General features: G+C 34.0%; 2 protein-coding genes across 2 annotated transcripts in view; one reads left to right on the forward strand and one right to left on the reverse strand.

The window, feature by feature from the left end:
• The first annotated feature begins 580 nt into the window (after positions 1-580).
• On the forward strand, positions 581-4,997 carry LOC133204882 (uncharacterized). Its single transcript, XM_061340626.1, has 3 exons — positions 581-1,155; positions 2,255-2,501; positions 4,957-4,997. Exons 1-3 carry the CDS (start codon positions 787-789, stop codon positions 4,995-4,997), a joined length of 657 nt encoding a protein of 218 aa, XP_061196610.1. The 5' UTR covers positions 581-786.
• A 2,636-nt stretch (positions 4,998-7,633) lies between these two features.
• Positions 7,634-27,869, reverse strand: part of LOC133204883 (atrial natriuretic peptide receptor 1-like) — a 77,960-nt gene continuing 57,724 nt past the window's right edge. The window contains exons 15-26 of the mRNA XM_061340627.1: positions 25,589-25,660; positions 23,395-23,539; positions 17,463-17,621; positions 17,102-17,270; positions 16,505-16,651; positions 15,999-16,122; positions 14,384-14,452; positions 14,058-14,229; positions 13,876-13,974; positions 13,613-13,704; positions 10,272-10,406; positions 7,634-7,738 (exon numbers count right to left, since the gene is read on the reverse strand). Coding sequence (XP_061196611.1) covers positions 7,634-7,738; positions 10,272-10,406; positions 13,613-13,704; positions 13,876-13,974; positions 14,058-14,229; positions 14,384-14,452; positions 15,999-16,122; positions 16,505-16,651; positions 17,102-17,270; positions 17,463-17,621; positions 23,395-23,539; positions 25,589-25,660 — 1,488 coding nt within the window. The remainder of the gene's footprint in view (positions 7,739-10,271; positions 10,407-13,612; positions 13,705-13,875; positions 13,975-14,057; positions 14,230-14,383; positions 14,453-15,998; positions 16,123-16,504; positions 16,652-17,101; positions 17,271-17,462; positions 17,622-23,394; positions 23,540-25,588; positions 25,661-27,869) is intronic.

A 27,869-nucleotide genomic window follows, 5' to 3' on the forward strand; every position in this document is an offset into this window, starting at 1 on the left:
TGTCAAGTTACAGCATCAGCCACATCTTTCACCATCTTTCACCTTTTCTTTGGTTATATAGCTCTGAACTATCATCCGAAGAGCAGATAGCATGTGTGAGTGATTTTATCCATGCATCCTCCATTGACTTTAACAGACTACGAGATGACTTTTTACGACGTAGGATCATGATGGTGTACGACCAGCAAGCTCAGATGAATGGCGAGATAAAAGATGACGTTGACAAAAATTCTGTTGACGACAGAACCAAATACTCACTTCAAACACTATATGAAAAGGTTGAACACAAACATCCACTTGTATCCCCGACGCTCTTAATGGGAGAGCCTTGCATGAGCAACCCTTGTTCATATTCATCTGTCAGCACAATCTTGAAAGACATTAAAGGTAGATGCAGCGTTGGAGGTAATCGGAAGTGGACAGTGGTCGGGTCAGATGGTCTGCCCTATGTCCTTGGTTCACGTGCAATTGAAAAAGATCGAGAATTACAAGACATACTTATCATACCTGGATTGGGACACTATGAAATGAATATGGTGAGAGGTCTTTTCAAACTTCTTTTCGATGTAATTCTTGTTGAACTTCAAGACTACGAAAGCTCTTTCCAGTTTCAAAAATGCTTTTGACCACCACAAATCATGGCAAGCATTCTGTATATTTTTCTTTGGAACCTGTGATGAGCTTATTCTTCCATATGTGAGACAATGCATAAACCATGAGAAAACTCCATCTCTTCAAGAGTTTTATCAATTCTTGAAGGACGCCTCCAATCCTAATTTCATTTTTATGAAAGATATTGTATTCACATATTGCCTTTCCCTTGTTTTCTTTCGGGCTGGAACAAGGCGGAATAACTCATCTGTAATGCTTGCTGGTAGAACAAAATTTGCTAATTTATTCTATGGTCTAAACATGACTCATTATCAGGAAATTGAATTCAAAGACCTTCGTATGAGAGTATTAGCTCCTGAGGACATAAAACAATTTATAACGAACAACGAATCTTTCTCTGCTTCGGGTCATACAAGTAAAGGCGAGGGAGGGGACTTTCTTTTAGAAGCCTATAATAGGAAAACTAAGTGCTGGATGCCACCAGGAATTCCTGATGAAAGCAGATGGCTCAGATCAGTAAGAAATGTTGACACATTAGACAAGGTATTTATCCTATTATGTATCGTTTCTATCTTACACATATCGTACATAATATCCAAATTTTCTTATTTTGCCTTGTAAGAGTTATTTACATTTCGAAAATTTCTATGGTCATTACAATAATGTCTCATCTTTTTCAAAACCTCTTCGTCCATTATTACGTATCCAGTACAGCGGGTATGAAACCTCCTCTTACATCCCTGCCTACTGCATCCAACCCATACCTCCTTTTCTTTTTTTCCTTTGTGTTTTTTCATGCACACTTGACACAGATTATCATATTCAACGTGATCAGTTAGAGATTTTGATGAGTTTCTTTTACATCTTTTCCTTTTTTCGGCAACTATAGAATGAATAAAAATAATATTTATGTTGACTGCATAAAACAATGTGCTATTATGTTTTTACATTTTATAAAGTTTTACCTTTATTGTGCTTTGCAACAGGCGAGGGGAAGCTGGTATGTATAGGTTCATCTTCTCTTTGGGGGCTTGACGGATGCAAGTGGAACTCCTGTGATTCATTCTTATTGACATCATTGTCTTTATTTTGCTAAATGAAATTCAATATGTAATTATTAATACAATATATCAATGATACAAAAATTGTATTCAACATTAGAAAACCGTTTACCCGAGAAAAAAATGGTATACATTTAAAAAGTTGCTGCTCTTTTCTTCAAATTTTCTCCCAATCTCCGTGACTAGGGTAACTGAAAACTCGGTTTTAGTCAAGATATGAAGATCTTTTAGCTACAAGAAAGAACAGAATGTTTGTAATGCTGGAATAGTTTTTAAATAAAAAATGCATACGAGGTTGAATTGTATTAAAATACATATGAGATTAAATTATATAATTATTAAATACATAGAATATATTTGATACGGTAAAAAAATCTTAATTTGGCATAAATGTTAAAATGAACGCACAGCCATCAGTAATAAGATTTTTCAGAATATAATAATACTAGTAATATATAGACACAAATAATCACACGTTAACCACATACAATCATAAGCGCATCAAGATTGTTTTACATCATTATATCCAGCAAAATAAGTACCTTAAGGGCTGTTTATATGCATTGTATATTCAAATATAGATGAGGAAAACCTTTATCGGAGCACAAAACTGTGGGGAAGACTCAACCTATGAAATCCCTCTTCACACAGAAATTTTAAAATGGCGACAATACTTGAGAAATTCTAATTACCTCAACCCAGCTACAGTTTGTCGGCACACCTCTCTGAATGGGGTTGAGTTAGATGAGGATCTCATTAACTTTGCAGCGCATTGTAAAGCAAATCGAGAGTCTTATCATAACAAAATTGCACAAGGACAAATGCCAGGTTATTAAGCTAAGATTATTTTCAATTGAAAGTTTACTAACAAACTTTTTATATACATTTATTAGTATAATTTCTTATCTTAGGGGGAAGATTTTAAATTTTTCCCTTCCCAATAGCACGAATAGGTTTAGAAATCAGAAAAAAAGAGTAAGTGTTACAGGAATCCACAAACGTTTATAAAATACAGAAAGTATTTGTTTAAAACAAATGATTTACAAAGGTTACTTTTTAGCTCACCTCGACGAAGTCGAGATGAGCTTATGCTATACCCCCGGCGTTGGCGTCGGCGTCCCGGTTAAAGTTTTGGGAGCAAGTCCCATTCCCAAGTAACTATAAGCCCTATCTGGACCAAACTTGCATGGATGATGCATCTAGGGATGGACACTGCCACACTTGCTTCGGATGCTGGATCTGACCTAGATTTTCCAGATGAGTGACCAGGTTAAAGTTTTTGGAGCAGGTCCATACCTAAGTAACTATAAGCCCTACCTGGACCAAACTTGCATGGATGATGCATCTAGGGATGGACACTTCCACACTTGCTTCAGATGCTGGATCTGACCTAGATTTTCCAGATGAGTGACCAGGTTAAAGTTTTTGGAGCAGGTCCATTCCCAAGTAACTATAAGCCCTACCTAGACCAGACTTGCATGGATGATGCATCTAGGGATGGACACTAACAAACCTGCTTCGGATGCTGGATCTGACCTAGATTTTCCAGATAAGTGACCAGGTTAAAGTTTTTGGAGCAGGTCCATTCCCAAGTAACTATAAGCCCTACCTGGACCAAACTTGCATGGATGATGCATCTAGGGATGGACACTACCACGCCTGCTTCAGATGCTGGATCTGACCTAGATCTTCCAGATGAGTAACCAGGTTAAAGTTTTTGGAGCAGGTCCATTCCCAAGAAACTATAAGCCCTATCTGGACCAAACTTGCATGAATGATGCATTTAGGGATGGACACTGCCACACTTGATTCGGATGCTGGATCTGACCTAGATTTTCCAGATGAGTGACCAGGTTAAAGTTTTTGGAGCAGGTCCATTCCCAAGTAACTATAAGCCCTACCTGGACCAAACTTGCATGGATGATGCATCTAGGGATGGACATTACCACACTTGATTCAGATGCTGGATCTGATTTAGATTTTCCACATATGAGACCAGATTTAGATTTTGGAGCAGTCTCATTCCCAAGTGACTATAAGCCCTACCTAGACCAAACTTTCATGGATGATGCATCTAGGGATGTACACTAACAAACCTGCTTTGAATGCTGGATCAGAGCTAGATTTTCCACATGCGTGAATTTTAGCAATATTTTTACTAAATTAGCATGGATGCTGTATCTAGGGATGAACACTTCCAGACTTTCTTTGGATTCTGAATCTGACTTACATTTTCTAGATGAGTGACCAGGATAATTTTTTTTTGGATTAGCTTTATAAAATTATGGCCTGTTATGATTAAACTTGCATAGATGGTGCATTCAAGGATGAAACTTCCAGACTTGCTTTGGATGTTGGAACTGACGAAAATTTTCTTGATTAGTAAACAGTTTTTTGAGCAGGTCTATTTCCAAGTAACTATAAGTCCTACTTAAACCAAACTTGCATGGATATTGATCTTGGGATGTACCCTAACTAGAAAAAAAATATGATGTAAAATTTGCCTTACTTATAGATAACATTCGTCGAGGTGAGCTTCGTAATCTTTGATTACCTATGTTTATATTTAATAAAGTATTGTTTTTGGCGCTTTATACCCAATTAAAAGAAGTAACATGTATGTTACAAAAACAGTATCTGTATACATCCTGGTCATCAATGTTAATTTAATATATCGTTTTGTCTCCTAGGAAAAGGACAAAAACTTGTCCCAGTTTTCATTTTTCCAAATGAGCGTTCCGAATTTCATAAAATCGAACGAAAGACGATACGAGAAATTGTCGACATGGTCCTCAGTGGCATTTCTGAAATCAGAAGGTTGGGTCAGTTGATACAGCTTCGATTCTCCTGCAAACATGGCATCGAGAAAGATTGAATACTGCCAAAAAAGACGTCATTCTTTCATTCTACAAGGAAGTTGTTGTAGCTCTTGAAGAGGCCACTGCTATTTTTGAAGGTATATATTTACAGATTTTTTTTTCATTTAGACTCATAATGTTGGAGAGTTACCTGTTTGAAGATTCCAAGTCGTCTATTTCTAAGAGTCTGTGTCCTTTTCAAAGAATTTGTGATGTATTCCATTCTTACAGGCCCTTTTCTTCTCCCTCGGCAAACTTGACCCTTTTTGTTTTTTCCCGGATTGTACGAAGAAGTTGACTCTTTTGAGCTTGATGACTAAATACATAAAAAAAAATCAACCCCCACAAAACACACACACACACAAGTTTAATAATATATATTTACATGAAAATTTCATGTTAACGTCTTATTATTATCATTGTAGGAGACGAGGTCGATTCTGGAGAATCAGCAGCAGAGGATTAAAATTTTCTCATATAGTTATATGTGTTTTTTAACTTCCTATAACAAAACAGAATATCTTGTTTTCAGTATATTTCACAATGTAATATATGTAGATTTCAAATATATAAAAACTAGAAATTTCTAAATAACATTAAACATCGAACGTGGGGGGGGGGGGGGGTCAATTACAACTTTGATTTCAAAAGAAACACAACAAACTTTTTGAATGCATGCATATGTAAGATGATATAAGGAATAAACAGCAAACCAAAAATATATTAATATGGAAGAAAAGTGAATTGTATTTTCATAATGAAATGCATCGTGTGGCAAGTAAATAGACGAGTACAAAATACTGATTTTTCCTTTTGCCATAACGGGCCTCCATACCCGTAACCATGCAGACAGAAATCATCTTTTTCTAAGTAAACTCGACAAACCTCTACCAGTGCGAGTTGACAATTGTAACAAGCATCAATTTGTGCACATATATGAGAAATAAGTGAGATTCAAACAGGTTTAAAAAGCCCGCAATCAACGGTTGCTATGTTAAAAATGCAACTTCCGTTAAAAAAAGAGTGTTCGCATTATTAAACGCAACGGTAGAAAATTTATTAAAATTCATAACATGCAAACATGACAATTATTGTTCATTTTAATACCCACCATGGCTTGCGCTTCAAACACCTTGCATGGTATCCGATGAATTCGAGACTATCTACGGCGGCAAATATAGCGATATTTCACTATAATAGTGAGATACCACTATTATAGCGGAATGTACGTTTCCCCCCAACCTGTTTGGTAAAACCTTAAGATACATAAATTTATTGTGATGACATGATGTGCATTATGAAAATGTGGATTTTCATTTGAAGTGAACTAGTAAAATTTACAACTAAGAATAGTTAACATTAAAATTTATATAATTATTAACATTGACCTGAAGGTCCCAACAATAAAAATTTTAATAGGCCTGTAACATTCTGTAAAATAAGATATGGGAAAAATACCCTGCTCACGAATACCCCCTCCCCCTTCCCCTTTCAAATATCCAGAATCCCATCAGCATCGAAAGCCAGTTTTTTGACTTGCCTAGATTGCCGAGCGGTCTTGCGCGCTGTCCCTGTACTGCTTGGAGACAGATTTCGGAGGTCGAGATTTCAACCCCAAATTGTGGGTCCTTATAAAGTAAATATCTGCGTGCTTAATAAATAAATGTATATATATATATATATATATATATATATATATATATATATATATATATATATATATATATATATATATATATGGGGGGTGGGGGGGGGTGTTTGTGTGTGGGGGTGTGATTTTTGTGAACGGTGTTGCCATGGTTACTGAAATAGAAAATTTTATGAAATTTCTTTAAAGGGGCTTAGACACAGATTTGAAGTCAATATTTCATCAAATTTTCTGTATAATATCATGACTTATATGTTACAATAGCATTTCACACGAAAATATAATAAAAAATTTATTATATCTGGAAATGATTGAAACTACAAATTTCGGGTCTCGTTTGATTGACACATCCTTGCATTTTCACAAAACTAAACTTTATCCTTAATACTTAAGAAAAAAAATAGATATTTTGTTGTGTATTAATGAAAAATATTAAAACTATAATCCAGAAAATTCAGACTAGAATTGTGAGAAAACAAACCCAACTCATCAGTGTTTTAGTCCATGCTCAGTGATGTGTGCAGAGTTTAACAAATTGAACACACCCGGCGAATCGTAAACATTAACAATAACAGAGCTCGTGCCCTGTTTACAGAAACAGTTTACGTTTCCCCGTGTGTGATTTATTCTGTGAAATTCCTTTAAAATCCTACTCCACCTACAGTTTTGGTCCGATTTCAATATAACTTGGCACACAAGATACATATTTTATTGCGACGGCTTTTGATATTTTATGAACGGTCATGCCATGGTTACTAAAAATAGAAATTTCTACGAAATGTTTTCCAAATGCAGTTTGCTCTTACTGTTTTGGTCTGATTTAAATATAACTTGACACAAAGAATACTACTCGTAGATACATAATTCTGTGCATGCTCTTTTTATTTATTTATTGGGGGGGGGGGGGGGTGCATGGTTTTTAAAAATATTAATTTATGTGAAATTCTTTCAAAATCCTACTTCTATAGTCAGTATAACTTGGCACACAGGTAGACAATCTGAGATACATAATTCTTTTTATGGATTTACGTTTTTTTTGTGAGCATTGTTGCCATTGTTACTAAAAATAGAAATAAAAACTAAAAATAGCTCGCTTGGTTCTTAGGATGTCAAAAGAAGAGTGAAAATTGTGAAAAATGCCTGAAAATGATGACACACTTATGAAACTTCAATAGATGACTTAGGATTGCCATATATATTTTAAATCAATGTTGTACATGATATGTATTGAATAGTATTTGCTCTATATAGATTACATATATAAAATATTAAGGTTGACAAATTGTTTATACACAGAAAATAAAGAGCTAGCAAGCAGTATCCCGTTTACGACATACGTGTTGTTGATTATTGAGCACTTAATTGAATTATATTCGGACAAACGAAGTGAGGGAGAATATAATTTTTGATATTAAGAATTTAATTTTTTGCAATTAGAAAATCATTTTCTGGTATCAAAAGTATCTTCCCTTTGTGTCCTTCTTATCCTCCTTCTCCCTTCCCTCTGTGTCCTTCTCATCTTGGTTATCCCCCACCCATTTAAATGTAATGGGCGGAGTCTAGATTAGAGAAATACAAATATCAGTCAAAATAAAATCAAATTTTGATTTTTTTTTATATCAGAAAGTGATTTTTTGATATAAGCAAAAAAAAAAAAATCATTTTCTGGTATCAAAAGTATCTTCCCTTTGTGTCCTTCTTATCCTCCTTCTCCCTTCCCTCTGTGTCCTTCTCATCTTGGTTATCCCCCACCCATTTAAATGTAACGGGCGGAGTCTAGATTGGAGAAATACAAATATCAGTCAAAATAAAATCAAATTTTGATTTTTTTTTATATCAGAAAGTGATTTTTTGATATAAGCAAATCTTGTATCAGAAATTACTGCTCAGGGTAGGTTAGTCGGTAGAGCGCTTGCTCCGTGATCGGGAGGTCGTGAGTTCGAATCTCGGCCGCCACTGACCTAAGTCGATAAAAAATGGGTAGCAACTGTTCCTTCGCCATGCTCTCGGCACACATTGAAGTGCTTCGGATCCTTCGGATGAGACCTTAAAAACCGAGGCCCCGTGTCACGGCAGACGTTGGCACGATAAAGATCCCTCACTGCTCAATGGCCCTGAGTGCCGAGTAAAGGTCAAAATTTGAAGCCCTTCACCGGTATATGGTGACGTCTCTATATCAGTGAAAAATTCTCGAATGGGACGTAACAACGTACAATCAATCAATCATATATCAGAAATTAATGTAAATTTTCTGATATAAAAAAAATGAAATTCTTGATATCAAAATATCAGAACACTGATTTTGTTTTATATATCAGAAAATGAATTTCTGAATTTTTGAAATCAAAAAATCGATTTTCTTGATATCAGAAAATGTGCGTGAAATAAATAGAACCAACATTAATGAATACTCCCTTATTCCCCTATAATTAGCTAGTTTACTTGTATTGGTACCATGATATATACCAATCTCGATGCAGCATTGTAGATCCAATTTACTATGAATATGATTCCATGGTTACGCTCACTCCTCATGGAAGATTGACTGTAATAAAAACATTATTAATTCCTAAACTAAACCATCTAATCCTAACTTTACCAAATCCCAGTGAAGAAGTAATAAGTGCTTTTGAAAAAGATTTGTATAATTTCCTTCGGAATAAGAAGAATCATAAAATTAAGAAAAATGTTATAATTCAAGAGTACAGATATGGTGGTCTAAAGATGATAGATTATAAAGATTTTGTTACATCATTGAAGGCAAGTTGGATAAGACTGGTAATACATTCAAAAGCCAAATGGATCAGCTTACTTGAGGCAGAATTAAAAACAAGTATAAATCATCTTTGGATGTTTAGAATTGATTATATTAAGAATTTAGGCAATAACTGGAGAAATAAATTCTGGAAAGATGTTTTTTTAGCTGGTCTAAAGTATATCAGAATGAAGCTATGAATGGTTTTACACTCCAGCAAGAACATGTTTGGTACAATCCAAAGGTCACCATTGGTGGCCGGTCAATTTTTATTAAAAGTTATTTTAGTTCTGGTTTTGTTTTAATTAATGATTTCCTTGATCCAAATGGTAATATTTATAGTTTTAATAACATTCAGAATAACTTTAATGTTAAAAAAAATTATATTGAATATGCAGGACTAAGAACTGCTATAAGAAAGAGACTAGCCTGTTTTAAAGATTACAAAACAATTTCAATTTCCAGACCACTTATTTCTGCTAGTTTACTTATTTTTTTCAAGAGTAAAAAAGGGTGTAAAGATATGTTTAGTCTTCTCATTAAAAATAAAAAGGGTGAAATAATTTCAGTTATAAAATGGAGAAAAGAAGGAGAGCAATTTTGTGAGGCATCATGGGAAAAAATATTTGAGCTACCATTTAAAACAATTCAAGAATCTAAATTTCAATGGTTACAATTTCAAATTTTACATAGAATAATTCCTAATAAAAGTTATCTTTACAAATTAAAATTAATTGATTCACCATTATGTTCCTTCTGTGATACTGATATTGAAACTATTGATCATCTTTTTGTTGACTGCTTCTGTGTTAAAGAACTTTGGTTGGAAATTGAAGAATGGATTTTGAATAAACTAAACCGGTTAGTTTGTTTCAATAAGAAATCAATCTTGTTTGGTAAATTTACAAACAGAGAACAATACATGTACAAGTTTGAGAATCTTCTTATTATGACTATCAAACGGTATATTTTTTCAAGTAAGTTAAAAATCCAATAAAATTAAGCATTGAGGAATTAAAACATGTAATTACTGACAGAATTCTAATATGATCGTCGTAATTTTGAACTATATTTATACCTTTAACATTTCATCATAAAACGCTGGCTGTACTTTGCTAATGCAAATCATTTTCTCATTATGTATTTTTTGGCAAGAAGAGAGTAATATGGACAATTTTTTCTGACATTTATTATACACACTTTTAAAATGTTCTGGCTTGTCCTCGTTGTGAAAGATTCGTTAATAACAAAGATGGAATTCAAGATGGTGTGGAATGAAACCAGAAGATATTGGTATCTGCTAGAACAACACATGGTAGTCTAAAGGCTACTCAAGCCTTCAGATTGTTCATTAAGGTATTGTTCAACATTGAATTTTGAGATGATTCCAAAGTTGACTCCTCTAAAAATGTGAAGTTTTGATTGCCACCCTCCTTCCATTCCAACCAGTATGTAAGCATAACTCCTTTACCCTACAAAAATGGACAAAAGTACATTTGCACGGTACAAGTAAAAAGAAACAAACAACTGTTACACTAACAACAATGCACCCATCTTCCCAAGTAGATGGCAGTAATCTTATGATGAGTCTGAAAATGTGATTTTCCATCAAACACATTCTGCAAAACTAGACAAAAAATCATTTGCAAAGTAATCGACATGTAAAGGAAATCAGTTGCTTAGCATGATCTATCTAGAAAACGGAAACCGATACAAAGACAAGAAGCCCAGGGGCCATATCGCTCACCTAAGCACTCTGGCTAGGAAAAAGCAGAAATCAGTTCAGTCTTGAAAAGTTTAAATATAAAACTGGTTTGGGGGTGGGGGGTTATTTTGAACTAACTTTGACCTATACTTCATAGGGATGCATTTGAATTAATAAGACAAACAATGGCTTTTGTTGTTCTAAAGAGAAGAAAACTTTTATTGATATATCATTTGTATTCCTTTGTATAACTATGATCCCTTGTTATGGCCCCTCTATTCTCCTGGGGAGTCCTGATTTGAACAATTTTGAATCTACATTACCTGAGGATGCTTCCATAAAAAGATTACCAATCATGGCTCTGCTGTTCTTGAGAAGAAGACTTTTAAAGATTTTTCCTATGTATTCGTACGTAAAACTTTGATCGCCCATCGTGGCCCCACCCTACCCCCGGGGGTCATGATTTGAACAAATTTGAATCTACACTGTATGAGGATGCTTCCATATAAATATGACCAATCATAGTTTTGCTGTTCTTGAGAAGAAGATTTTTAAAGATTTTTCCTATATATTCCTATGTAAAACTTTGATCGCCCATTGTGGCCCCACCCTACCGCCAGGGATCATGATTTGAACAAACCTGAATCTACACTACCTGAGGATGCTTCCAAATAAGTTTCAAATTTTCAAGCACAGTGGTTCTTGAAAAGAAGATTTTTAAATGATTCCATTAATTTTCACGAATTCATAATTATCTCCCCTTGGAAGAAGGCGTGGCCCTTCAGTTGAATAAACTTGAATACCATTTACCCAAGGGTACTTTCTGGCAAGTTTTGTTGAAATTGGCCCAGTGGTTCCTGAGAAGAAGATGAAAATGTGAAAAGTTTACAACGAAGACGACAGACAACGGACAAATTTCGATCAAAAAAGCTCACTTAAGCCGTCGGCTCAGGTAGCTAAAAAGGGGGTCTTTACAGAAGAACAACGCATGATGTACTTATTTTGTAAAGGTTTACAGCCAATAATACAGAAACCTATAAAGTACATAACCAAAAGGTTATCGTGTTGTTATTTTACAAAGGTTTACAACCAACAACACAGAAACCTATGCTCAAACAAAAGGTTAGCTTGACCCTGTCCTACAAAATTAACAATACTTTAGTACAGGATTCTTTAAAGAATCAGGGCACTTGACTACAGAAAATTTTACAACTGATATTAACACTATAGATACACAAACAACCAGCTACAATTAAGAAGTGAATGATTTGAAATACGTTGATATTATCCTCTACCCTTTAAATATTCGGAAAAACCTCTGAACAGTATTTCAATATAACGCAGGGGTTTGATTGTAAAATATTTCCATGTAATTGATTAAAGTGTGTTCATAGGTGAGTTATAAATTTTAAATAGTTAACGACTCTAAAAGATATACAAAGTTTAATTTCTACTTAATACAAATTCTTAATTTAGAAAAAATATAGTGCATCATGGGGATTTTAAGGGGTCGTAGACCCGTATTCTACCCATTCCCAATGGTAAAAGTGTGTGTGCGTTTCCAATTTCATAGCCTAAAAGAAAATCCACAAAAAGGCGATTCGAAACAAAAATATCTCTAAAAAACTATAAAAAAAAAAGTATGTCCGAACTCAGTAACATGTATATCAGAATCGGCGTTTAAATAAAAAAAAATCTAAAACGCAGGCTCCAAAACAGATTGACTGAATGTACAATAACTTAATAAATACCTTGCAAATAAAAAAAAACAAACTCTAGTTGAATTTATTTAGAAAGATGTTACATATGATATTTTTCTCAATTTCAACCCACAGGCCCTTGAATCGCTTAAATCCGACTTAAGAAAAATTTTGGGTGTTAAAAAAAGAGATAAAAGTATGTAACTCCTTACATGGGGTACCCACATTTCCGATTAAAATACTTTTAAATCAAATGATCTAAAATTTTTCTTTCTATTCATATCTATTCACATATAAACAACCTACATTACTACCAAAGCTGATTCCGAAAGTCCGTATACTTCCCCAGATATTCTGAAATCAATTCCAAAATTGACCTATATTTTTTACTCGACATTAGCTTGGTCCCCTGGTCATTCACATCTATACAGACGATGTTTGAACTGCAGTGAACAATTGCACAATATTTGCACGACCTTTCAACATTTTAATGTTGATTTTTTGCTCCAAAATGTACAGTTAAGTCCTTAAGAATTCCTTTCGCGAATAAATAATTAGAAAACGCCAGGTTATGCCAGCTTCAACAACTACACAGCCATTTTGTTTATAATTTTTTTTATGATTGAACGAAATTTTCCCGGAATGCATTATATTCGATTTTTTTTAAGTTAGACCGCTAAAATTTTGTTGGTAACTTAGTAAGAGTTTTTGATCAAAACATATAAAATTTTGTAGAGAATGAGTGCTAAAAAACAAATATTTAGTGAATATAGAAAAATTCCTGGAAAAATTCGACCCGTCATTCACATTTTACAATTAGTGAAAATATTCGGAGGCCCAACCTAATGTCGAGTAAAAAAAAATGTCAATTTTGGAATTGATTTCAGCATATCTCTGGAGGTATACGGAATTTCGGAATGAACTTTGGTAGTAATGTAGGTTGTTTATATGTGAATAGATATGAATAGAAAGTAAAAATTTAGATCATTTGAGTTAAAAGTATACATGTATTATTGGTGAAAGTGGGTACCCTATGAATGAGTTCCATACCTTTATTTTTTTTTACACCCCAAATTTTTGTAAATCGGATTAAAGCGATCTAAAGGCCTGTGTTTCAACCTAATGTCGCTATTTTTCCCAAATGGAAAGGCCGAGGCCCTTGATTTTAAGACCTTAAAAAAACCTGGCATCATCTATCCAACTTGAAATCGCACCTGTGTTTCGATAAATGTATCATTGCTTTGCATGTATGGTAGTAATGGTATAATGGTACCTTAATAAAGACTTCTCCTCTTGTGCTGAGATGAACTTCTGGTGAGTCTTTTAAGAGTGTTGCAGTAGAACCACTTATTTGAATTTTTGAAGCTAAAGAAATCACATTGTAAAGTCATGCCATTTTCGAGCAATATATTTAATGGAAAAATTGTAAAAGCGATACTTTGTTGTGGACAATAGGAATAAATTGATACAGAGCATTCTACTTCTCGAAAAGGTAAAAAAAAATATTCCGTTTGATCGCAGTTGATTGCTACAAACCTTCACTTGTACTTTCCATTCTTGAGGCCGTATTTACAGTATCTCCAAACAGGCAGTATCTTGGCATTTTAACACCAATAACACCAGCAACACAAGGACCTAAAAAATAAATATTATAGAAACCCCCATGACTGTCTTTTTCATGAATACTCTGAATAAAGTTAATTTAAGATAAAGCATACCTGAATGGACTTCCGCACGCAGTTCAAGCTTTTTACGTGGCCGGTGACGTATTCTGAATTTATTGACTATCCTCATTATAGATATGCTAAGTTTGGCTATTTCTGTATGATGATAGATATTCCTTTGTGGCAGACCAGAGGCACACATGTAGGCATCACCAATAGTCTCTACCTTAAAAATAATCATTTTTATTTTCTGAATTTGTTTATATTTGTCCATAAACTGCTAAATTGTTTTATGTTGATTAACAGTGAAAAGGAGCTGAGCCAATATTTAAAAAAAATACGTGGATATGATCACAAAGTATTGATTTATAAAAGTTCACCTTGTACACATCATACGAGGTAATTACATCGTCAAAACTGGAATACAAGTCATTCAACATTTCCACAATCTGAAATGAAAGAAAAAGTGAGCAAACTCACATACCCCACTGTTCCCCAAAACTTGACAATGCAACACATAATGAATGGCACAGTGCACTTTAAATACACAGTATAATTCAAAAAGGGCAAGTAATTGCAAAAAATCATCACATCAAAACTTCTTGCATATAAGGACATTCAAATCATTGCCTGTTACAAATTTAATTGGGCTGAAGTTTCTAGATAAATAATGGAATCAAAATTTCTCGGTAATATACACATTATGTCTGATATAACTACAAAGTTTCAGGAAATTCAGTGCAGGAATTATGCTGGCAAACTGTTATTTAAATTCCTCAGTGATTTCGATTTGTTAATGAGTGTAAGTTCATGTCCAAAGTATGACAATTTACACATTTAAATAATTGATGGGAATAAAATTATGACGTGGTCATAAAAAGATCTTTGTATATATACTGTACTCGTGAAATCATTTTAGGCAAAGCACTACTCTGAGCTGTATGCGTGTGTGTGCATGTTTGTGTGTGTGTGGGGGGGGGGGGGGTTGTGGGGTTGTGTACTTCTATCCAAGATTGTGTGTGTTGAATCATTAATATTTTGACCTCAAAATCAATAGGTGTCTTTTATAAAATATAATTTCATTACAAAAGCTGATTCCAGTGGATTTTCTTATTACATAGCTGAAAAGTTTCTTCAATAATAGCCAAAACTTTAAGGCCAAAAATAATGGAATCAAAATTTCCTGGCAATATGCACAACTTCAAACTGTGTCCTAAATACCTGCTAAGTTTGACGAAATTCTTTGCAGCGGTTTAAGAGGAGTTGTGCTGACAAACTGTTCATCTCTATATTCAAGATACATGTATGCCCAAAAATCTAAGTAGAAAAGTGCCAAAACTCCAAGATAAATAAAAGAATAGTAATTTCCTGGCAATATGCACATCTACACACTGTGTTCTAAATATCTGCGAAGTTCGATGAAATTCTGTGCAGCGGTTTAAGAGAAGTTGCGCTGACGAACTGTTCATCTCTATATTCAAGATATGGTCGAAAGTCTTAAGTTGAAAAGTGCCAAAATTCCAAGAAAAATAAAGTAATCGGAATTTCCTGCTAATATGCACATCCACACTCTGTCTTCTAAATATCTGCAAAGTTTGACGAAATACTGTGCCGCGGTTTAAGAGGAATTGTGCTGACAAATTGTTCATCTCTATGTTCAAGATATGGCCAAAAATCTAAGTTGAAAAGTGCCGAAATTCCAAGAAAAATAATGGAATCGGAATTTCCTGGCAATATGCACAACAACACACTGTGTCCTAAATATCTGCAAAGTTTGACGAAATACTGTGCAGCGGTTTAAGAGGATTTGCGCTGACAAAAAAAGGACTGACTGATTGACGGACGGGTCAAAATATTATACCTCCCCCCCCCCCCGCAACTTGTTGCGTGGGGTATAATTACATCATCTTGCTATGTTGCGAGAATAACTGTTTATATTTATTTTTAAAGTACAGGAATTCAATCTGAATGGAAATGTCGTTAAATAAATCTGACCTGCAACGGCGAAGATTCAGAAGAAATGGATGTGAACTGCACAATATCAGTAAACAGAATGGTAACAGACTCGAATGATTCAGGTTCTACAAATCCCTGGGATTGAATCTGATGAGCAATCGACCTACAATTAGGAGCATAATTTATGCACTGCAGATAGCAGTAATTTACTACGTTGATTTAATTGTACATTGCTATTGTCATCTACACTGCGACCGTCCGTCTTTTTTTCTGTGTGTTTGTTTGAAAGTTTGGGAAGTGTACATGTATATCATGAAAATTCCATTAAAAGATCTACGCCGAATTACGTATCACACAGAAATGGAACAAATGACAGGAAAGTCTCACTCAGCTTTGACATCACCAGCAGGCAACAATGCGTTCCTTGTTTTCATGATAGAATTTTTTTACCATTAAATTAATAATTGAACTGAAAAATTTTGAAAATGAAACATTGTTGTGATTTTTTTAATACACATGCATTAAATGTCTTTAAAAAAACTCACTGAGGTAGTAATTGATAGAGAAGATCTTCTGCTCTTCTCTTCTCGTGTAAATATTTTGACGTTCGCTCTTCAACAAGGTCCTCCAAGTTTGTAGCATATTGTTCCATTCTATTCAGAAGATTGTCGAAGAAATTCTCGGCTTTAACGCTGTCGTCAAAATATCATTCCAGTATTTCATAATGTCAGAATGAAAGAAAGATCTTTGTCTTGATATTAAAATTGTTAAGTAAAGTACTAAACGATGCTAATCAAAGTACTTAATACAGAATTTTTTTATGAGTATGTTTGCTAGGGAAAAAAAATAATTAAGAATTCTAATGATGAATTTACAACAGATTTCGTTTGGTGTACTTTTCGTCCAAAACAATTTAATATGATGATACAAAAAAAGAACAAGGGTGTTTTCAAACGATTTATCAAACCAACAACGGGTGGGACTGCCAAAAGCATCGATGTCAAAATTCCTGTCCAAATTTAATAGGTTATTCCGTATAAATACAACAGCTCTTTCATTAACTTTCAATTAAAGGTGTATTATGAGTATATTGGAAAATAATATGATAAGAAATAGTTCCATGAATTCCAGCTTATACTTACTCTGTAGAAATTTTGATGCTTTTTTTCAAATCCTTAAGAGTTAGTCTGCTTTCTGGATTAGCATCCCAACATTTGGATATTAAAGCTTGGAGCTTTCTGGGACACCCATTAGTTTCAAATTTAGGGCGAAAATTAATGGTCTCTTGACATTTTAACCGCTCTATGATTTCTGTTAAAAAAAAAAATGAAATTGCAAGCAAAATTATATTTTTAATTTTTGTCTTCTGACAAAAAGTTTGATATCACTGAAATCTCTACCGTTTTTTTTTTCTTTTTTTTCTTTTTTTTTTTTTTTTTTTTTTGCTAATGGATACCCACTTAAAATGATAGTTGAGAAATCGAAAACTTTTATAAAATGTACCAATTGGTTGTAGCTGAATTGTCTCCACTCCAAATGGACCATTTCTTTCAAACAATTCGTGTATTACTATGGCCAAGGAATACATGTCCGATTGTTGATAATTTGCTGGAGTTTGAAGTATTTTTAATCTCAGTCTCTCTGGCGAAGTCCATAACAGGTCTGTAATATTAATATTTTTGCGAAATTAGATCTGATTTGAATACATTAAAGATTAAGGATTTTCATGTGCTCAAATGTGTGTTGTTTAGAATCTTGTTATTATTGAAGTATACTAATTAAATGAATGCATAATCAAGTTTCACATTTTTTAAAAGACAAATTATGATAAATCATTTGGAGAAATGGTGTTCCTTCTGCTCATTTGCATATCGGCCATATTGGAGCTATACTGGCGACAGATACCAAAAAGGTTTATGTAGAAAAAAAAAATTAAAAAAAATCGCAAATTGCTATATACTTTTTCGAATAAAGTTCCGATGATTTGATTTTGTCTTTATATCTTCTACCGGAAATGACAGGATTGTTAATACTAAAAAGAAAGTTGCGAACGCCTTTTTGATTTTAAATTCGAATCGAAAGTATATTGTTTCATTGACTGTACATGTATGTTGTTTTACGTCCCATACGAGAAGAATTTTTCACTCATATAGAGACGTCAGTGTATGCCAGTGAAGGGCTTCAAATTTAGACCTATACTCGGACTCGAGCAGTGAGGGTTCTTTATCGTGCCAACGCCTACCGTGACATTGGACCTCGGTTTTTAAATTCTCATCCCAAAGACCCGTGTCTTTCACTTCTAGTGCCAGGCGATTGGCATAGGAACAGTCAGAACTATGTTTACGTTTCAGGCCTGACGCGGCGTGGCGAACGAGAATCGACCCCGGGCCTCCTGATCACGAAGCGAACGCCCTACCACTAGGCTACCATGAACGGTATTGTTCTATTAAAGGAAAATGCAGAATTGGTGTTTTTATCATTTCATGATGAAATGAAAGTGTTTATTGCAAGTTGAAGAACTCTTCCGCCAATAAATAGATACAGGAGAAAGCAAGAGCAAACGCTCTAACCACTGAACTACGCAGGTGACCGTATAACTAAGAAGGAGGGTTTAAGAAAAAAAGATACAAAAGAGGCTTCCAGGTTTTAATATAAAAATTTAAAGACATGGAATTTCGAGTTTATGCAGGATCTTATGAATATTAATGAGAGGTAAATCACCTGAAAGCAATCACACGAATAAACTGCAAACCATTTCTCCATATATTAAAAAAACAAAAGGAAATTATAATATGGGAATTAAATACCTGATTTAAGATAAATAAACCTTTCAACATACAGGGAAGTAACTCAGGTATGTAAAACAACGAAGCAAAAGACGTCAAAAAATTTTATCAGCAAAGAGAGGTTTTAGGGTAGGACAATCGGGAGCTGGGCTAGAGGTGAAATCTAATGGGTAGACTCACCAAGAGAGACAGCAGATGAAAATACTTTAACATAATAATTATAAACTCTATCCCCTACAAAGACCCTTTCAGGCAAATTCCAGTCATTTCATTCGAATACTATTGAGATCATCATCTCAAACTCTTATGAAAGCACTGGATAACAAGAGGCCCAGGGGCCATATCGCTCACCTGAGCACTCTGGCTAGGAAAAAGCAGAAATCAGTTGAGTCTTGAAAAGTTTTGATATAAAAGTGGTTCGAGGGGGAGGGGGGGGGGTTAAATTTGAACTTGAATCTATACTTCAAAGGGATGCTTTTGAATTAATATGACAAATAATGGCTATGCTGTTCTTAGGAAGACAATTTTTATTGATATATCATCTGTATTCCTTTGTATAACTATGATCCCCTATTATGGCCCCTCTATTCTCCTGGGGGGGGGGGGGGGGGGGTCATGATTTGAACAAAATTTGAATCTACATTACCTGAGGATGCTTGCATTTAAATATGACTAATTATTGTTTTGCTGTTCTTCAGAAGAAGATTTTAAAAGGCTTGCTTTTTCCTATGTATTCCTATGTAAAACTTTGATCACCCATTGTAGCCCCACTCTACCCCCGGGGGTCATGATTAAAACAAACTTGAATCTACACTTCCTGAGGATGCACCCATTAAAAAAAACCAATCATGGCTTTGCTGTTCTCGAGAAAAAGATTTTTACAAATTTTTCCTATGTATTTTATGTAAAACTTTGATCACCCATTGTGGCTCCACCTTACCCCCGGGGGTCATGATTGGAACAAACTTGAACCTGCACTACTTGAGGATGCTTCCATGTAAATATGACCAATCATGGCTTTGTTGTTCTTGTGAAAAAGGTTTTTACAGATTTTTCCTATGTATTCTTATTTAAAATTTGGATCGCCCATTGTGGCTCCACCCTACCCCCGGGGGTCATGATTGGAACAAACTTGAATCTACACTACCTGAGGATGCTTCCATATAAATATGACCAATCATGGCTTTGCTGTTCTTGAGAAGAAGATTTTTAAAGAGTTTTCCTATATATTCCTATGTAAAACTTTGATTGCCCATTGTGGCCCCACCCTACCCCCGGGGGTCATGATTTGAACAAACTTGAATCTACACTACCTGAGGATGCTTCCATATAAGTTTCATATTTTCAAGCACAGTGGTTCTTGAGAAGAAGATTTTTAAATGATGCCATTAATTTTTCATGAATTCATGATTATCTCCCCTTGGAAGAAGGCGTGGCCCTTCATTTGAACAAACTTGAACCCCCTTCACCCAAGGATACTCTGTGCCAAGTTTGGTTGAAATTGCCCCAGTAGTTCTGGAGAAGAAGATGAAATTGTGAAAAGTTTACAACGACAACGACAACAACGCCGACGACAGACAACGGACAAATTTTGATCAGAAAAGCTCACTTGAGCCTTCGGCTCAGGTGAGCTAAAAAGCTGAAGAGTTTACAATAATAGTATTCAATAAACACCGATATATCGATTATCGAGAATCAGAAAGTGTCGGTATACAGCTGATAGAATCCTTCACGCCAGCACAGAATCTTGGTTTTGAAAAATATCTACATTGAAAAACGACATTGCTTATTTTCAAATAAAACGTCGAGTTGTTAAAGGCCGAAAATCACAAAAGAACAAATTTTCTTACAAAACTGAGACTCGGACGAAATTCCAACGTTCTTGAAAACCCTCTTAAGCTAGTTAAGTACTTATTTAAATACCAACATTCTGCATGACTTCTCGACATGGGACAATACCAATGTTTTGAAAGACCTTCTTTACCCGAACCAAAAAAGAAACTGTATAAAACTGCAGTGATTGGAGGTGGATAATGCTATTCTAAACAAAAATGTTTTGAGCAGAAAGATGATGAGCAGAATTTCAGTCATAATGATTATTAATGCGTTAAAACAAGCAGGCTAATACAAGCGTTAACGTTCCTTATTTATACAGTAATATTCCACAATCACCTGCATATGGTGTTTATTCGATACTAAAGCGCATGTTTTGCGTATGATAAAACCTTTGATAGAAGCAGGTAACTGACAGAAAAAGTTGATGTTACATGGTTTTCAAATATCTCGTTTTAAGTCAGCATTCTCAAAGAAGAGGGTACGGTTTTGGCTTTATTGTGCCCTAAAAATTGAATGTTTTCAAAAAGTTTTGAAATTGGCATAAATATGAGTTGAGTATATGGGTGTGATAATTCATGAAAGAATATGGCATGAAGGAGGACCATTCTGGAAATATGACATCATTAATTTTGTATTTTTCTAAGTTTTAAGCAGAAAAAGCCTCAAAATGACTCATTTCAGGGGGTATTTTCCTTGAAAAAATAGTGTCCATAGCCGTCTCCCACTTTAATATTCGGATATGTTGTGTAAAATTCTTTAAAAAATCACATATCTCAAAATCTTAATGGGCGATGCATGTGGTCTATATTATCTGAAAGAAAATTTCACTGAAAATTGATGTCTTCTGGAACTTTTAAAGAAAATACGGGAAAATGCACGAGTTTATGACGTCACAATTTGCATTTAGGAAATCAAATGAGAAAAACGATTTGTTTGATCTTACTGCATGGAGTTTCAACATTTCAGAAAGCATGAATTTTAATTTCTTTCATCACTTTCATAATTTAGAAAAATACAGGGCCAGATTTGTATTGAAACTGTACCTTGTTCTTTTATGGGCCATTATGACTTTGTTTCCAAAAAGAAAATGTTTAGTAAAGCTTTAGCTCTTTCACTTCAAATCTTTAGAAGCTTTACAATCACTGACATGTTATACTTAAGTGTTACTTACTGTAAAGCTTCTGAAGATCTAAAATGAAAGTACTACAGCTTTACTAAACGTTTTCGTGTTTCTTTCTTTATTTGTAATTTTACCGAGCACTGTGGATTTATATTTCTATTTTAATATATATATATATATATATATATATATATATATATATATATATATATATATATATATATATATATATGATTGGTTGTGTGTTGTTTGACGTCCCGTTCGAGAATTTTTCACTCATATAGTTATATAGAGATGTCACTGTATATCGGCTGGTGAAGGGCTTCAAAGAGGGTGTTGCAGTTCTTTTGTTATTTTCCCTAAAGCTGTAGCAGCTTAAAAGAAAAAATTTAAGTAACAGAAAACGGTATATACAGCACAATGTAAAACAATATTTAGAAACTGCATACCGACTTCCAGTTTGCCATTAAATGAAGTGTAATTAGTTACATAGCAAAATAAGTCAAGTTTTCTGTTTTTCAAATAGGGAATCCCCATTGTTCTGAAAAATTGCCTCCTTGAAACGGAATGAATTTGATATACGCATAAAGAGACGGGATTTTTCTTCAAAACTGCCATTTCCGATTTTTGTTTCAAAAAGGCATATTTTCGAAAATCACAAAAATCGAATAAAAATTATCCATCCGAAATGCAAAATATGTACATAAAATAGCACGGGATAGTTCACTGTTGGAGCTGGTCTAGTGGTAAAGCATGTGGACTCTATGCAAAGATTCTTTTACCTGAGAATGGGTTCGAATCTTGGAAAAGCTGGTATATACATGTATATCCATTTTTTTTTTCTAAGACATATATTTAATATTATTGTTTAGTGACGAAGTCTTAAAAAATAAAGTACTATCATTTTAAATACTTTAATTTTTTCGTACACATTTCGTTTCATTATTGTTCTGTTAATTAGTGGCTCAGGTTTGACTTGAAACAACTAAATTGAAATGACTCAATGGATTTTCTTGGATACTGCATCAACAGCGTGATTATTGGACACATTTTTACATACTGAAAAATATTAATGCACACTGTCTACAGTACATCTTTCAAAATGATGTGCGAGGTGCACTTGCCATTAATTGTGCTTTTTATCGTTCCAACTTTTCTCTTTCAATATAGCGACAGTGACCATAGATGCGAAAAAAGTTTACTTTAGTCAGTCTATGTTAGGAAAAAAAACTATAATGCATGAAATAAACGTAAAATGGTAAATGTTTTGTTATAACAAGCTGGACATACCCGTCGTATAAATAAAGTCATCTACGTAGCATTATCTATATTTAGAGATAACTCTTCATGCAAGTTTCTGCAAGACCTTTACTCGGCACTTAGGGCCATTGAGCAGTGAGGGTTCTTTATCGTGCCAGCGCCTACCGTGACACGGAGCCTCGGTTTTTAAGGTCTTGTCCAAAAAAAAAAAAACCCCGAAACTTTCACTCCAAAGTGCCGAGTGCTTGGCGAAGGAACAGTTGCTACCTATTTTTATCGACTTATATCAGTTGCGGCTGTGATTCGAACACACGACCTTCCGATCACGGACCGAGTGCTCTACCGACTGAGCTACCGTGACGGTTTATTAATATAAAGTGCAAAAAGATAGTGGGCTACACCCTTAGAAAAATAACTAAATTGGTTTCTTTACCTCTTTCACATTTTGATTTCTTCTCAATCCAGTTACGTGGTCCAAAATCCGTCAATTTGAGAACGAAGCGACCATCGATTACACAATTAGAACTCTTAAGATTTCCATGGTAACGAAGATTTGAATGAAAGATGTATTCAAGACCCTTCAAAATAAGATTATCCAGTGAATTCTTCAAAAAGCATATTGATTTTTGAAATATCCTAATTATGATGTAAAAAAAGAAATATTCAAACGTAACGGCTGATCATGAAGTCGAATTAGCTTAAAACACCCTCGATTACAAAATGCATTTAAAACTTTCCGACTTTGGTTCTTCAACAGATTTATATCAAACTATACAATTATCTGGAGAGACAGTTATATATCCGGATGATCGAGGATAGTGATATCTATAGATGCATGTAATATATTTTTAATATATTTTTTAAAACTTAAGAGCCATTCTCTATAATGACTTGAACATTTATATAGGAGCTGTGGCACGCATAGTCTCAGAATTTCTGCAAACTCTCTACGATAAATGTCTTTGATACCGTTAACTCAAATCAGGCAAAATTTGGTTGCTACGTGTCATGGTTACCATAGCAACATGTCCTAAAGTTTGAAAAATGGCATTTTCCAACATGTTCAGAGTCCCATAGTTAACGTTTGCAGCAAAGCAAACAAGTGGCAATGACTGTTTCTGAAAGTTGAAGGCCTGATGTCTTAAATGCATGATAAACATGTTTGGTAAATCAACCATTACATACGTTACTATGGAAACAAAGTATTCAAAAGTAATAATTTTGTTCATTGAATTTTATGAAGTCATACACTTAAGAATAAAAAACAATTATAGGTTGAAATGCAAGCAAATAATAGACAAAAGATCCTTGTAACATATAACAAGGGCGAAATATGATATTTCTTATAGGTTGGCAATGGTTGCCATGGTTTTAATACCATGAAGAGATTGTAAATTTACTCTCTTAGTGTTTTAATCTTTTCCTATCTTTTTAAAAAGTATATTTTTATATAACTGATGATCAATTTTTAAAGGCGTTATTGTGACCCTAATTTTGACATTTCAAAAAATTCAAATTCAATTCTTTAAATAGACCGTTGCTATGGAAATTAGCCAAAAAAATATGCATAAAAATATGAAAAATATTCTGTTTCCTTGGATACGTACCCTTGTAGATAGATTCCCAAAACTTTTATGATTGATATTTATGAACAACTAACCTGACTTTCAAGTTTGATTACCACCCAATCTCTAACTGGATGCAAAAAGCTGGCACATAGGGTTAAATATTGATATAAAGTTACCAAAATCAAACATTTTTCCTTCTTGGTAACCATAGCAACAGTGTTGTATTTTTCTTCAAACTTTATCAATATATGATATTCAACTTTAGTTTTACCAGGTAAGTACTATTCAAGGTGAGTCAAATAATATGTTTCTTGATTAAAGGGTAAGTAAATTCCTAAAGCTGCAAAAAAAAATATCATTTAAACAACTGGTATGTTGTTTCCATGGTTACACTGCAAAGTAACAATTAATTCCATTTTTTCTTATGGTGTCGGTGTTGCATGGTCCTAAGGATGTATATGTGCCAGTCATGAATTTTATTGTTTTTCCACAAGATAGTAGCATTAACCCAATCTTAGCAACAGATTTTGCATGGTTACACTGTGTTACCATGACAACCATGGGATTTATTTTTAGAATAATATTGCCAATACCTAATTACTTAAGGTCAAATATTTTTATTGTTTTTCTTAAGTTGTTGATTGAGTTTGATCAAGTAACACCTATCATTAGTGAGTATTGAGCATTTTTCAGCATCTAAAATGTATTCCAAATGTACCCATGGTTACCACTTACTTAGAGATATATTCTAAATAGTTTATTTATAGCATAAGTGGCAACAAGGTGTCATGTTTTTGTGAGAATGCTTTGTTTGTTTTTCTTAGTCTTTATTAAGGCTTAATAAAGATTCAAAGTAGCTGAAAATCTCAATTTTTCAACCTTTTCTGGCTGTTACCATGGCAACCAAGACACATAGCAACCAAATTTTATTTGAAATATGTTTTTGGTGTCAAGTACTAATAATGGGCAAAGTTTCATCAAAATTGGTGACTATGCGTGGCAAAGAAGTTTAAGTGGTTACAGAGAATGGCTATTAAATCGCTCAGAAAGGGCATTTACTCTGATTGTGTCCCATAAAAGACAGCAACGAAAATCCCAATTCATCTTGATATCTTCGTTTTCCAGTATATCCTGTATTAAAAGTAGAGTAAATAAGTGAATTTAAAGTATCTGATTCGATATTTTATAATTTCTCTACGTACATCCCATCTTAACAAAAACTACAATATTAAACTATACTAAACAGTATCAACGTTTGTACAAAGTGAATAGAAGTATTACTACAGTGATTCAAAGTACAAGTATTTTTACCATGAATTTCAAAATGTGATTTTTTATTTCCAATTCTTCTTGCGAATTGTTTTTTAAAGATATTTCAAGGATTTTTATATTAAAAGGAACATGAGATGTTTGTGAAACACTTATGCCCCCCCCCCTCCCCCAATAATTGGAATTTTTCTAAGTCCAAGGGGTATAACTGTCAAAAATTGCTCGATCGTACCCAAAACAGAACTTGACCTGGATATTTTTATGATAAATCCGTGTTCTAAATTTCAGTACAATATGTGCAACCTCTGCAAAGAAAATAAACCGAAACTGCAAATAATTGGAATTTTTCAAAGTCCATGGGGCATAACTCGATCGCACCTAAAACAAAACTTGACTCCAAGTTAGATATTTTTATGATTATTCTCTATACCAAAACTCATTTTATTATATTTACATTTGCAAATGTTTTCTTTTATATAACACTATTAAGAGCAACGCGTATCTATATCCGTATAAACACGGGTTCCCCGCGTCATAATTGTTCGACGTAATTTTTCAGTGACGTCATAAAGGGTCGACGCGCAAACAGTGGATCAGTTGGGTTTGAAAAATAAAACGTTTCACGCGTTAAAGATTATAATCAGGTAAATATAAAATATGAACAAGTCACAAATGTAAATATAAGTAATAAGGTATCATTTTAAAACATCTATCGGGCTATAAATACGGGTTGGTACGAGATCAAATTTACCATAAAGCCCTTCGGGCTTTATGGAATTTGATCTCGTGACCAACCCGTATTTATATCCCGATTGATGTTTAAAAATGATACCTTATTTCTTAAATGTGCAACCTCTGCAAAGAAAACGAACGGAAACTGCAATTAATAATTGGAATTTTTCCAAGTCCAAGGGGCATAACTCTGTCAAAAATTGCTCGATCGTATCTAACACAAAACTTGACTTCAAGTTAGATATTTTTATGATAATTCTGTATACTAAAGTTCATTTCATTATGTGCAACCTCTGCAAAGAAAATGAACGGAAACTGCAAATAATTAGAATTTTTCTAAATCCAAGGGGCATAACTCTGTCAAAAATTGCTCGATCGTACCTAACACAAAATTTGACTTCAAGTTAGATATTTTTATGATAATTCTTTATACCAAAGTTCATTTCATTATGTGCAACCTCTGCAAAGAAAATGAACGGAAACTGCAAATAATTGGAATTTTTCTACGTCCAAGGGGCATAACTCTGTCAAAAATTCCTCGATCGTACCTAAAACAAAACTTGACTTCAAGTTAGATATTGTTATGATAAATCTGTATACCAAAGTTCATTTCACTATGTGCAACCTCTGCAAAGAAATTGAACGGAAACTGCAAATAATTAGAATTTTTCTAAATCCAAGGGGCATAACTTTGTCAAAAATTGCTTGATCGCACCCTAAACAGAACTTGACCTAGATATTTTTATGATAAATCTGTATACCAAAGTTCATTTCAGTATGTGCAACTTCTGCGAAGAAAATGAACGGAAACTGTTAGTAGACCGACAGACAGACCTACCGACCGACAGACAGCAGCAAAGCTATATGCCCTCCCTTCTTCAAAGGGGAATTATAATTAACTCAGGTACAGGTGGCATCAAATGTCCAGCGGTCAAGGTCTATTAAGTAATATTAGCACTCGAGTTTTTCTAGTTGTGTCGAATGCACTTTCGACATTTTTTGAGTTCCTCGGATACTGGTTCTGTATCTTGATGAGGAATAATTCTGAGAAGTATGAAAATGTTCTAATTTCTTCCTTGTATTGCATGCCTTGCTGAAGAACAGAATTAATCTGTTCCTGTTTCTTTCTGGTTACATGTTGATAGTCAGTAATTACCTTCTCGATTCCTCAAGGTCCTTTGATGCAGTTAAGTTTTTCCTGGAGTTCTTTGATTAGTTCTAATATCTGAACAAAACACGTTTTTCTCTCACACATCAATTTGTTTTTATAAATTTGTAGGATTCCGCCTGTTCCCGGTACTTTTCAGTTTGAGTTTTCAAAGTTTCGGTGTGAATTTCG

This window comes from Saccostrea echinata, unplaced genomic scaffold (genome assembly GCF_033153115.1).
Source record: "Saccostrea echinata isolate AGI-Se365-2 ecotype Australia unplaced genomic scaffold, CSIRO_AGI_Sech_v1 ptg000054l, whole genome shotgun sequence".
In the NCBI taxonomy this organism is placed as follows: Eukaryota; Metazoa; Mollusca; class Bivalvia; order Ostreida; family Ostreidae; genus Saccostrea; species Saccostrea echinata.